The 14,572-nt window shown below is 36.4% G+C and overlaps 1 protein-coding gene across 2 annotated transcripts in view; it reads left to right on the top strand.

Annotated features, from left to right (window-relative positions):
- Positions 1–14,572, top strand: part of LRBA (LPS-responsive vesicle trafficking, beach and anchor containing) — a 944,588-nt gene that overhangs the window by 263,553 nt on the left and 666,463 nt on the right. For both annotated transcript variants that reach the window (XM_006870875.1, XM_006870876.1), the window contains exon 30: positions 8,467–8,603. In XM_006870875.1, the coding sequence (XP_006870937.1) occupies positions 8,467–8,603 (137 nt within the window). The remainder of the gene's footprint in view (positions 1–8,466; positions 8,604–14,572) is intronic.

Raw genomic sequence — 14,572 nt, 5'->3', positions numbered from 1 at the left:
GATGTTTATGCTTTCCATTTAATTTTTGACAACTTCCAATTTTCCCAGATTCATACTTTGTACATTCCATGTTCCAATTTTCAGTGGATTTTTACAGCTCTTTCTCTTCATTTTGGGTTGTGTCCCATCAGTAAATGAAGGTCCCAAGGGCTTTTCGCCCATGGACTTTACTCCATTCGCGTCATCACGATCATCTATACTTTGAGGAAGCAGCTCTTACCCAGTCACATTTTGAGTGTCTTCCAACCTGAGGGCTCATTTTCTGGCACTATGTCTGACAGTGTTTCTCTGATATTCGTAAGGTTTTCAGTGATTAAATATTCGGAAGCAGTTCATCACTCTTTCTACCTAGTCTGTCTTCGTCTGGAAGCTCATCTGAAACCTGTCTACCATGAGTGACCCTGCTGGTATTACTGGTGGCATAACTTTCAGAATCATAGTAACTTACAAGCCACCACAGTATGACAAACTGACAGATGAGTGGTGGTCGGATGCATAGTAACCCTGTATTGTGTTTTGAGGATTGGCTGGTGAGTTTGAACTCACCTTGCAGTTCAAATTGACCTTGCAGTCCATTGCTTATCCTATAGTTCCACACCAGGACTCCAGTCAGTAGCACTTAGTATGAACAAAAATCCCTCTGAATGATAAATGAATTGTTATCCAGAACGAGATTTACTCATGTCTGCTTTCTGTTGTGTATATGTGTGTGACTTGTTGTTAGGTGATGTTGAGTCAGCTCCTGACACATGGCAACCCTGAGTGAACTGATATTGTTGTTGTTATGTGCCATCATGTTAGTTTTGACTATTAGTGACCCTGTATAGGGTTTCCAAGGAATGGATAATGGGCTTCAACCGCAGTCCTTATGATTAGCCATACAGCAGACAGTTACTTATCTTACAGCACTACACCATGACTCCTTATGGATAGGCACTAAATACTTGGAATTCATATTACAGATGAAAGGATTATATTCTCAGTGTTTGCATTTTGTGATATCAAATGAGCAAAATGACTCATATAGGAAAATTGAGAAATGACTGGAGCAGTGTGTTTCCATAAGATGACATACTGCTAATATGCAAATATGTAAAGATTATCTATATCATTAATAATAAAGGAAGTGCATATTAAATAACCATGAGATGATGTTCTCTTATTAAATTAACATTAATTTAAAAGAAGATCATACCTCAATTTCATGAGTAGAACATTTTTTTACACAGTTAATAATGAAAGTATTTTTGTATCTGTTGGAGGTCAAATTGGTGATATGGATTATAATTTTAGATATATAAATTTAGTTATTCCCTGTCTAAAAGTTTACCTAAAGTAAAATACAAATGTAAAATGTTTTTTTCCCCCTGAAGAATTTAATAATTAAACGAATACATATTAAGCTTTTATTCTGTGAAGAGCTATTCTAAATGATTATTCCAGAGATGAAGAAACAGAGACACAGGTAAATTAAATCATTTAAGGCATAATGCACATAAATAGTGGACCTAATAATTAATCATAGCCTTTTTTTTCTTCTGTTCTATGTAGTCTTTCACAGCATGTTGCTTTGTTGTAGCAAAAAATTGATTTATTCATAATTGCCAATCTAATTGCTTACATTTGTTATTTTCTATTGATAAAGCAAATACTATGAAGACATTAAAAAAGAAACAAAAACAATATGTAGTGATGTGAAATAATATTGAATATATGTTTAAAAAGCAGTATACAAAATAGCTTGAAATTTATGATCAGGTTTTTTCAAGATACATATATTTTCACATATTTCTCAAAAAGTATTTATGTCAAATTGTTACTAAGAATAGTTATATTTTGAGTGGAGACCCTGGTGGTGTAAATGGTGAAAGTGCTAGGCTGATAAACTAAAGGTTGGAGGTTTGAGTCCACCCAGAGTCTCCTTGGAAGAAAGACTTAGTGGTCCACCTTTGAGCAATCAGTCATTGAAAACTCTTAATGAGCGCAGTTTTAATGATGAGATTGGCAAGTGTTGCACAAGTTACTCTATTTCATTTTTTTAGATTCTCAGTTTTTTACTTTGGGTTTGTTGTGTGAATCCTGTACTGAGTATCAGAAAAAGAAATAGTTAAGTGAGAATATGTATTTTAATTTTTAATGTCTTTTATTAGAATAGTTGAAAATTATTTTCTTATAAATGACCAAAATTTAATATTCTTTGGCATTTGTTATTTTTAATAGTAGAAAATTTTAATATATGATCAGAATTGTAACTTAGTTAGGAATCATGGTTGAATAATAAAAATTTTAAAGATTTATAGAACTAGAAAGCTAAAAGAGAATGTTGGTTATAGCATTTTTCAGGCTATTCTATGGAACTTACTTGCCTGGTATGCATTTAACATACTATTTGATGGCTAGAAACTGGTCTGTGAGTTTTCTCCTTCCGCCTTTACTTTTTTTTTGTTTTTAAGCAAGAGACACTATTTTCATGCAACCATAGACCAGGGGAATATCTTTGGGAATTTCAAAGCATCCCTCAGATCATGTGTTTATCTCAGGAATGCTATGTCAGAAATCACAACTCTCCTCATATCTTAAGATTTATCAACTTCCAAGCTATAGCTGGAAAGTTTAGAGTAACAGCTACATGAGTGAAACCTTGCTGAAAGGCTGCCAGGTTGTGGGCCTTTGTAAACAGCAAGGTGTTTGTGTTCATTCCCATGCCAAAATTCTTGCTCTTATCTAATTTGAAGATCCTCTCTGGTGATTAGTGGATGCCAAGGATTTATCTTGATAAAGTTCAAGGGCTGGTCTGGCTTTTCAAGTAGATCCTCAGGGACTAAACTGCTAGACTTAAAATTCTCTTTTCTTCTTTAGTGTACTGTTAGCATGTTAAATAAAATAACATTTCTGTGAAGGTTTATAATGAATGTATTAGAAACTGATATAATTTTGAAATAGAAGCTTTGAGCTTTAGTTATTTGAAAGATTGTTGCTATTTGTCTATTGTTATTAAAATAAATGGAAACTTTCAAAATAGACTTCCTCCTTGTAAAGGAAAAGAATCAACAATATTTATTTCTTCTTTCTCATGTGTAAAATGATCATAACAACATGTATCACTTACATCATGGGTTGTTGTCAATATTCAATGAAATAATTTATGTATTTAGTATACTGCCTCACAAGTAGTAAACACTCAATAAAATTAGTATGTATGTAAAGGAAAAATACTAAAGGCAAACTTTAATCTTAATATTAAGTTTTGAATGTATATTTTGCAAAATGAGCTTGTGTAACTGGTTATATATCATCCAAATTGTCTACACTAAAATTTTGAAGTTGTTTTGTTAAAATTTATCACAGATAATTTTTTTTAGATCAGACACTTATTTCTAAAATATTAGAAAGGATTTTAATGTGGTTCCTAAGTATAAATTTAAGCCTAAGAAATAAGCCACAAATATCCCTTGCACATTCCTCACATATAGTCTCTCAAATTTCAGTTGATTGAATGCTGCGTTTTCTTAAGCATTGTTTGAATATGTGATGGAAATGCTCATTGCTTGCATGATTGTGCTCAAGGAAAGTGGGTAAACTTAAATTCCTATATTTTTTTAAAAACAGTTAAGTGCCATTGAGTCTTTTCCAATTCATAGTGATCCTGTATAGTATTTCTGAAGAGTGTCTGGTGGGTTTACGGTTCAAACTGATCTAGTGGTCCAGTGTTTATCCTACCATGCCACACTTAAATGTTTATTAGTAAATATTCCCAGTTCCAGTCAACATTACAAACATGATAGGTTGAAGATTTTAGTTTTCTATATTCAAACTTTGTAATAATGAAGACAACAGTTGGTAAAGGGGATTAAAATATCCGCAAATTTGCCTACTGCTTAATGTCCTTAAAATTCACAATAGTGACTTTGAATTCCATTTGTTGTGATATGCCTATTGTTGTTGTTATATGCTGCGGAGTCGGTTCCGACTCATAGCGACCCTGCACAGGGTTTCCAAGGCTGTTCATCTTTACGGGAGCAGAACGCTTCATCTTTCTCCCGCGAGCAGCTGGTAGCTTCGAACTGCTGACCTTGCGGTTCGCATCCTGATTCATAGCTGATTAATATTACGAGAATTCCTCAAAATTAATTTGAATTAGTTAATGAATTTGGAGACTTATTTTGCTAAACCCAAGCCCAAACCCATTGCCGCCGAGTTCATTCCAACTCAGAGTGACCCTGTAGGACACAGCATAATTGCCTCCATAGGGTTTCTCAGACTGTAATCTTTATAGAAGCAAACAGCTACATCTTTTCTTTTGCTGGTAGCTGGTGGATTTCTACTGCCAACTTTTGGTAGTTCAAACCACGACTCCTTATTGCTGTATAATTTAATAATTACATATCTGGGGTTAAAAAAATGAAGCTTTTTGTTTGTAAAATATGAGGGTAGGTCCAAAAATATTGCTAGAACTAAACTAAAGAAACCTTTATTAAGCAAAAAATAAAAATTCCAAGATTATTCTTGAGAACACTATGGGGACCGTTTTCTTTCCTTATAAGGTCACTGTGATGTGGAATTAACTCAGTGGTGATAGACCACAATGACTGTGATGGTTGCACAACTCTGTGAAGATACAGAACCATTTATTTGTGTATTTAAATTAGCAAGTTATATCTTATGTGGATCATTGTTATTGTTGTCAAGTGCCATCCAGTCAGTTTCTACTCATAGCAACCCTGTATAGGATTTCTGAGGAATGGCTGCTGAGTTTGAACTGCCAACCTTATGGTTCAAATTGACCTTTTAGTCCAGTGCTTATCTTGTTGTTAAGTGCTGTTGAGTCAGTTCTGACTCATAGCGACCCTGTATAGGGTATCCAAGGAGTGGCTGGTGAGCTTGAACCTATTGTTGTTATTGTTGTTGTTGTTGTTGTTAAGTACCATCGAGTCGGTTCTTAACCTATATCCACCCTGTATAGGATTTCCAAGGAGTGGCTGGTGAGATTGAACCGCTGACTTCATGGTTCAATCCAACTTCGCTGTCCAGTGCTTTAAGACTCTGAGCTTGAGTGCCATTAAAAAAAAAAGTCAGTAAGAGGAAAGCATTAGAGTCTTTATATTCAGAAAAATCTCCATTTAAATGATAGTTTGGTCATTTTGGCGAGTTACCTCACCTCTGTGAGATAGTTTTATTATTTTAAAATGGAAATTATATATACCTTAGAATTGTTTTGAGAATTATGAGTAACTTATAACTCTTGTCATATTGCTATTATTTAATAAACTTTAGTAGCTGTTATAATTTATAACTTTATATTACATAGAAAGATCTGGGAGCACAAGGAATAGTGCATTAATAATTGTGATTTGGGGTTCTTGGGGAAGCTTACCTTATAAAAGATGAATGGGAGTTTTCTGGAAAGCAGTGCTAGGAAGTTATCTTGGAACAGGAATAGCCTGTACAGTGGTTTGATGTTATGAAATGATATAGCATGCTTAAGAACCAGAAGCGCGTGCTCAGACATATATGAGAAATACTGTGGTGAATGCAAATACATGTGTATGGGAACCTATATATGACTGTGAACCACCAGGTTGACAGTTCAGATCCACCAGCTGCCCTTGGAAACTCCCTATGAGTTGGAACTGACTCAACAGCACTTAACAACATCAACATACATGATACAGATATATAATTCCTGAGGATGTATGTTACCATCTTGGCTACAAATATTAATGGACTGAATGAAAGGATAGGGATTTTTCATGGTTTAAACCGGTATTAAAGATGAGGCTTTCTACTCCCGTAAAGATTTACACCCTCGGAAACCCTGTACAGGGTCGCTATGAGTCGGTTCCGACTCCACGGCACGTAACAACACAACAATGCCACTAAACTATGTTAGATAAATGAGATCAAGTTTTTTTGTTGCCTTTTATTAAGCACATCATCAGTGTGTACAAAAAGGGATTATGTATTTTATAAAACATCTATAGTAATTTTTTCTTGTTGTATTACCATTGCTTCATTTTATTACGAGAATGTTAAACTTACAGAGATAATTGCACAGTGAACACCCTTGTTTCCATCACTAGAATTTTCTAATTAACCCTATACTATATTTCCTTTATCATATAACATTTTTTATCCATCAGTCTTCTATATTTATCAATCAGTCCTATTTTTTTAAAATCTGTTTCAAACTTGAAGACATCAGTGCACTTCATCTATAATCACTTGAGCATGTAAGGATCTCTCACTAGAGAATCTACAGTTTTGTTTTTTTTTGTAAAACATACATGAAGACACAACAACTCTTACAGTGTACCATTTAATAGTTCAAACCAATTTATATATCTCTGTAATTCAAAACCTCATCAAGATAAAAGCATCCCTTAAACATTATGTTTAGAAATTTTTGAATGGCAACTTTTTTTCCTGTATGTACTTTTACCAAAACTATAATAAGATATATTTCTTTTAAAAAAATCACCCTTGAAATTTCCCTTATGCTACTTCCCAGCCAACCTCTGCCCGCAACCTCCAGAGGTGGTTATTTTTTCTGTTTTGTTTTTTCCTCCCGATTTTTGATTAGTTTAGTCTGTTCCAGGGCTTAATGCAAAAGGAAGCTTTTTTTTTTGGTATAAAGCTTCTTTCATCTTGAGGTTGTTGAGATTTATTCATGTTTTTGTGTTCATCAGAGCTTATTTTTATTGATAAGTATTCTCCTGTGTATGCATGCCACTGTTTACTTACCTGTTTTCCTGTTTGAGGTGTGTGTGGGTTATTTCTGGTTTTTGAATATCATAAATAAAGACCCTATGAACATTATTGTATGTCTTTTTGTGATTATCAGTTTTCCTGGGTAAATACTTAGGACTAAAATTGCTGGTTCCTAAGGTAAGGTGGGTGTCATGAATTTTAATTACAAAAAAAGCAGAATCATTTTTTAAAATAGTATCTTTTATTTTGCTCCTGTTAGTACTGATTGTATGTGTGATGTAAATCTTGTCAGTTCTTTCTTTTATGAACAGTTGTAAAGTCATCATTATTTCTCCTTCCATACACCAACACCACCCCAAATAAGTTGGTAGGAAATGGGTAGCCAGGGATATTTTTTAAACAATAGGCTTATAGATTTCTGCCAAGAGTAATAAATACACAAATTACCCCCTCCATCCCCAACGTGCACACACACTCAGAGGTCATATCTATTCCCCCTAAAGTCAATAATCTTCATCTGATATAAGCTGCCATGATTTAAGTACACAGTTTTGGATTGTGGGCTCAGGTGGCTGTTGCTTCTATTTTTTAGTGTATAGTTAACACTGGCAGTCACCCTTATAATGATGTGACACCAGCTACCTCCAAGAACATTGAATAAGCCATGCCTAGCACAAGAGAACTTGATTTAATTGGCAACAGTGTTTGCCCTCACATGATAGGCATTGAAGTTAAATGGAAGCTATTTGGCTTTGTGTTATCTCTTTCTATAATAACAACAACCAAACATTTCTAAAAGCATCAGAATTACATAATTTCCACTTTCAGGTGCATTTATTGGGATCAAGTATCTAACTTTATTTAGAAACTGAATACTTTAAAGCTATTAAGGGAATACTTGCTGCTTACACTTACAATATTGTCAACAAAATATGTGATTAAATAAATTGAATGTTTAAGACTTTAGGCTTATGGTTAACACCAGGTAATTAAAAGTAAGCACTGCTGTAGGAGTGTATTATATATCAGCTGTACTCTTTACCTCATTAACTGGGCTTTTGCATGTTTATGAGACTAACTTCAATTAAAAATGCCTCTAAGTTATATCTAACAAGGGCTTTTAGTTACTATTTTGGTATAAAGTATTACACTTTAATTGAAAATTGGTTTATCATAAATAGCTGTGTTTGAATAATATACAAGATGCATAACTTTGATTATTTCATTCTTTGTGGGGTGAAAAAGTGATTTGTGTTATACGTATGTTAAAAATTGTTTATACCTGCAGTTTGTTGGCTTACAGGATTTCTAAGTTTTTATGGTTTCAAATTAGAATTGCTTTAAAATCTTTGTAAGTACATGTTGAGTTTTCTATTTCAGTTCTGAAATTAACAAAAAGTTACTTTTCCATTCGAGTGTCAAAATGTTCCTTTCAAAAATATATAAATCTTGGTTATTTTCTATTTAGGTTGGATAGTTAAAGATGATTCTAAATGTGAAAAATATTAGGTGGTATAATATGTTTAAATGTTAGAACAGATTGTTATAATCCCATGGTGTACTGTCATCATTCTAAAAATACTGAGAATGCTGATAAATGCAAGTATGATTGAAGAGATTTCATATCAAGAGAGTATTCTAAATTGTACATTAAAATAGAGTAAAGAAAGAAAAGAAAATTTTTTTCTAGTTTCTCTAGTTCATATCATTTACCTGAGTGATCTGTATTTTTCTCTCTGCTTACTTTTTTCATTACAGGAGTGTCATCATTGCAACCAAAAAGTCGTCAGTCTTACCTTCCACACCAAGTACAAGTATACCTACCAATAATGCTGTCAGTGTGGTTTCTTCTGTTGATTCAGCCCAAGCCTTAGATGTTGGAGCAGAGTCGCCTGGTGAGTTATCAGTGATACAAGCAAACAAAAATTTAGATTCGATGTTAGCAAAATATAGTGTTATAGACAAAGTTAAGAAGTTTTAGTGTTGTCAAGTAGGTTCCAACTCATACCGGCCCTGTACAGGGTTTCTGAGGAGTGACTGGTGGGTTTGCACTGCCAACCTTGTAGTTCACAGTCCAGCATTTATCCTACAGCGCCATAGCAGGAATTCAAGCAGTTTTGTTAACAATTGTGTGTTAATATTATACCGTTGATTGTTTAACAATTTAAAAAAATTAATTTGGTTGAATATACTGTGATATCAAGTAGGTTAAATCAAGGAATTCATTGCTTTCTCCACTAAAACACACTAGTGGGTAATGGATGGATGAATGAATAAATTAATGATAACCCAAACCCACTTCCATGGAGTCAGTTCTGACTCATAGCAACTGTATGGGGTTTCTGATGCTGTAGTCTTTACAGATAATGTTTATAATTATAGTTTTCCTGTTTGTTTATTTTTCCTTTACTTTCAAGTGAAAAGATGTGCATAGTTTATATAAGAAAGTTTCGGTGGCATGTAGTTTCTCAACCTGGATATCAATTGTCAACTGTTTATGTAGCAGGGGATCTTGGCTGAAAGCAGAGAATACCAGCAAGATGTTTACTTGTCCGTTAGTAATGATCTATAATGACATTCTACTGTGTGGATCATAAATTATGAATAACATTGTGAAGAATAGACATTCTAGAATATTTAATTGTGCTTACGTGTAACTGTTGAGATGGCGGATCTGGTAGATGTACAGTGAAGAGCTCTGTCAGCAACAACACAGAATACCGGACCAAGCAGGCCAAGGGGATGGTTCTAGAACTCTGAACCACATATAAAGGAATATAGAAGCTGGGAAGACTTACAGCTAGAGAAATTTGTAGCAGAATCAGATATCCAGCGCTTTCTAATTCAAGATGCTCAGCTGCTTCAGGAGCTGCCATCTTGGGAGGGACCAAGTGGGGGAAGGATCAGAACAGCCATGAACGCCTGACAGAACTGTGGAGATACGGGTGTGGACATTTTTTTTTTTTTTTTTGTAACTGTTCCCTGGTTTTTTGCTGTCTGCCACCTCCATTCTGGTGACTAGAGGGGATGCCTGAATGAATGGACACCCCACCACACCACTGGAGAGTTCTACTATGCATGACACAGATTTCCTTGAAATGTAAAGTCACAATTTTCACTTAAAACCAAATGGCCCCCACTCGTCTGTCAATTGGTCATACTGTGGAGGCTTGTGAGTTGCTGTGATTCTGAAAACTATGCCACCAGTATTTTAAATAACAGCAGGGTCACACATGATGGACAGGTTTCAGATGAGCTTCCAGATGAAGACAGATTAGGACGAAAGAGTGGTGAACTGCTTCCGAATATTTAATCACTGAAAACCTTATGAATAGCAGAGAAACACTGTCAGATACAGTGCTGGAAAATGAGGCCCTCAGGTTGGAAGGCAATCAAAATGCAACTGGGAAGAGCTGCCTCCTCAAACTAGAGTTGACCATGATGACGCGAATGGAGTAAAGCCTGTGGGAGAAAAGCCCCCATGAACTTCATTTGCTGATGGGGCACAACTTAAAACGAAGAGAAACAGCTGTAAACATCCATTGAAAATTGGAACATGAAATGTACGAAGTTGAATCTGGGAAAATTGGAAATTGTCAAAAATTAAATGGAACACATAAATATCGACATCTTAGGCATTAGTGAGCTGAAATGGACTGGTATTGGCCATTTTGAATCTGACAACCACACGGTTTACTTTGTAGGGAATGACAAATTGAAGAGGAATGGAATTGCATTCATCGTCAAAAAGAGCATATCCAGATCAGTCATGAGGTACATGCTATCTGTGATGGAATAAAATCCATGCGCCTACAGGGAAGCCCAGTTAATACCACTATTATTCAGATTTACACAACAATCACTAAAGCCAGTGAGGATGAACTAGAAGAATCATACCAACTTCTTCAATCTGCAATCAAGATGTATTGATCATTAGTGGTGATTGGAATGCAAAGGTTGAGAGCAAAGAGAAAGGATCAGTAGTTGGAAAATATGGCCTTGGTGATAGAATTGATGATGGAGAATGCATGATAGAATTTGGCAAAACCAATAATTTATTCATTTCAAGTACCTTTTTAGACAGCACAAGAGATACACATGGACCTCATCAGATGGAATACATAGAGATCCAGTTGACTGCATCTACGGAACGAGACGATGGAAAAGTCCATATCATCAGTGAAAACAAGGCCAGGGGTAGACTGTGGAACACACCATCAATTACTCATATGCAAATTCAAACTGAAGCTGAAGAAAATGAAAACAAGTCCATGAGAGCCAAAATAAGACCTTGAATATATCCCACCTGAATTTAGATATCAGTTGAAGAACATATTTGTTCCATTAAACACTAAAGACTGAAGACCAGAAGAGTTGTGGGATGATATGAAGAACATCATACAGGAAGAAAGCAAAACATCATTAAGACAAGAAAGAAGAAAAAGGTCAAATTGGATGTCAGAAGAGACACCAAAATTTGCTCTCCGGCATAGAGATGCTAAGGCAAATGGAAGAAATGAGGAGGTCCAAGAGCTGAACAGAAAATTTCAAAGATCAGCTCGAGAAGATGAAGTCAAATATTACAAAAAAATGTGCAAAGATCTGGAATCAGAAAACCAAAATGGAGGAACACACTCAGCAATTCTCAAGCTGGGAGAACTGAAGAAAAAAATTCAAGCCTTGACTTTCATTATTGAAAGATGCACTGGGCAAATTATTGAATGATGCAGAAAGCATCAAGAGATGATGGAAGAAATACACAGAGTCACTATATCAAAAGGAAATGGTTCAACCATTTCAAGAGATAGCATATGATCAAGAGTCAATGATACTGATGGAGGAAGTCCAAGGTTCATTGAAGGAATTTGTAAAGAACAAGACATCAGAAACTGGTAGAATAAAAATTGAAGTGTTTCAAGAAAGTGAGGCGACATAGGAGGCACTCACTCATCTATGCCAAGAAATTTGGAAGACAACTATCTGGTTGACTGATTGGAAGAGATCCATATTTGTGCCCATTCTAAAGGGAGGTGACCCAACGGAATGCGGAAATCATCGGACAATCTCTTTGATATCCCACGTGAGTAAAGTTTTGCTAAAGGTAATACAGAAACAGCTACAATCATACATTGACAGAGAACTTCCAGAGGTTCAGAAGAGGCCGTGGAACAAGGGATATCATTGCTGATGTCTGATGGATCTTGGCTGAAAACAGAGAATATCAGAAAAATGTTTACCTATGCTTTATTGACTACGCAAAGGCTTTCAGTTGTGTGGATCATGACAGGCTATGAACAACATTATGAAGTATGAGTATTCCAGAACACTTAATTGTGCTCATGAGGAATTTATACCTGGACCATGAAGCAGTTGTTTGAACAGAACATGGGAACACTGAATGTTTTAAAATTAAAAAAGGTATGTGATAAGGTTATATTCTTTCACTTCCATGCATCATCAGCCAATCAAAGGGTATACCCTGCAAGCCTGTTTTCTGTCATCAGCACACAGCCCCTGTCCCTCTCTGTGTCTAGAGTCCCCAGCTGCTCCATGTCTCCATGTCATCGTCTCTGCCTCCATCTCTGGCTTCACTGCTTGTTTGGGTAGTGTCCCACAGTTGTCCCTTCATAGTCCCAGGAACCTCCGCTCTCCTGGACTGCAAAGCCAACCACTCCCCTCCTTTTGCTACAAAATGTCTACCTTTACATTTCCAACCCTCACAGTCAGTCTTGATAACAGTTATTCACTATTTTACCACAAGAGTCGTATCTTTATCTCCTTTCATTAGCCTTGCCCAGACAGATTGGGTACTTACTACTCAGCGGAGATTCTGCCTTCTTCCGCACCCTCTGGATCTAGGCTCTCCCTTGAAAGCTTGTAAGCCAGTCACCTCTTGCCTTTGTAGCCCCCCCTCCATTTTGGGTAGTCAATGTCCAAGTTGCCTATCTCCGTCAACCCTGTGTATTGAGGGGGTGGGAATCATCCACCCTGTAAAGATATGTTCCCTGTTTTGAGCTACTGCATCCATAGATGTAGGTCAAGTTCATCAAATTGTATCAGATTACCCTTTTTTGCCTCCTTTTTTTTCTTGTATAGTTGAGTTCTGATCATCCAGCCAATGAAGCCAGGTCAAGTGAGTGTTACCTGTAAGTGTGGGTGTTCTTGTGCATATGCCCTCTCTTCTTATCAGCTGGATGCTTCACTGTCCACTGTAGTCCTCTGTGACTATGTCACTGACTTTGGGCCCAGGAGTCCCCAGGTCTTGTGATACTGCTGGCCAACCAGCTCTCCACCTGGGTTCACAGGAGTCTGTTGAATGTGGTAGTAGTTAGCTCACAGCTTCATACTGTGTTTCCTTCACTTCCCCTTATTGGTGACCAACGTGGTCACCACGTTGCTCTTCTTTTCAGCCTTTTAGCCAAGTGACCCTCAGACTTTGCCCTGCTAGGGCAAATGTTATAAAGCTTCTTTTAGCCTGTCTGTATATGCCCAAAGGACACATTCTGCAAGCCAGCCTCCTGCAATAGGCACTAGGTTTTATTCATTCCATGGGCCAGGAAGCCCCCAGCTCTTCTGCCTTTCCCTGTCACTGACTCTACTACTGCTTCTTTTCTAGGAAATCCTTCTACACTCTCATGGCTCTTCTTTTTTAATGATCTGGGATCATCTGCTTCTGCTGTTTTGGTGACTCCATTGAAACCTAGTGAATGGCAAAACTAATCAATCCCCTTAGAGTCCTGTACACTCTATTTACATGGTCACACTCAGTTACTATGATTATAATTGTTCTCATGAGAAACCTTTGCATAGAACATGGGAACACTGAATGGTTTAAAATTAGAAAAGTTGTGCACCAGGGTTGTATTCTTTCACCATACTTATTCAGTCTGTATGCTGAGCAAAAAATTCTAGAAGCAGGATAATATGAAGAAAAATGTGTCCCTCAGGGTTGGAGGAAGACTGATTAACAATGTGCAATATGCAGATGACACAGCCTTTCTTGCATAAAGTGAAGAGGATTTAAAATTCTTATTGATGAAGATCAAAGACCACAGCCTTTAGCACAGGTAGCACCTCTATATAAAGAAAACAAAAATCCTCACTGCTTGTTCAATAAACAACATCAAAATAAATGAAGAAAAAAATTGAAGTTGTCAAAGACTTCCTTTTGCTTGTATCAGCCATCAACAATCATGGAAGCAGCAATAAAAAAATCAAGTGACATATTGGGTAAATGTGCTGCACAAGAACTCTTTAAAGTGTATATGAAAAAAGATGTTTGTTTGAGGAGTAAAGTGCACCTGACTCAAGCCATGATATTTTCTGTAACCTCATATGCATGTGAAAGTTGGACAGTGAATATAGAAGACCATTTAAAAATTGGTGCGTTTGAGATATGGTGTTGGAGGTGAAGATTAAAAATACCATGGACTGCTAAAAGTATAAACAAATCTTTGTGGGAGAAATACAGCCAGAATGCTCCTTAGAAGCCAGGATGGCCCGACTTCATCTGTCATACTTTAGACATATTGTCAGAGGGACCAGTCCCTGGAGAAGGACATCATGCTTGGTAAAGTGGAAGGTCAGTGACAAAGAGGAAGACCCCCAACAAGATTGATTGGCACAGTGAAAGTAGCAATGGGCTCAAGGGTAGCAACGATTGTGAGGCTGGTGCAGGACTGGGCAATGTTTCATTCTGTTGTGCATAAAGTTTCTATGAGTCAATATTGACTCAATGGGTCCTAACACCAACAGCAACCCAATTATTTGGTAATAGTCCAGAAGACTTAGGATAGAAAAGCCATATTAAGTAAATTCACAGTACCACATGAATCTTCAGTATGGATTATAACTCAATATTTGA

Source organism: Chrysochloris asiatica, unplaced genomic scaffold (assembly GCF_000296735.1).
Source record: "Chrysochloris asiatica unplaced genomic scaffold, ChrAsi1.0 scaffold00155, whole genome shotgun sequence".
NCBI classification, from domain to species: Eukaryota; Metazoa; Chordata; class Mammalia; order Afrosoricida; family Chrysochloridae; genus Chrysochloris; species Chrysochloris asiatica.
This window is presented reverse-complemented; position numbering and strand designations above follow the sequence as displayed.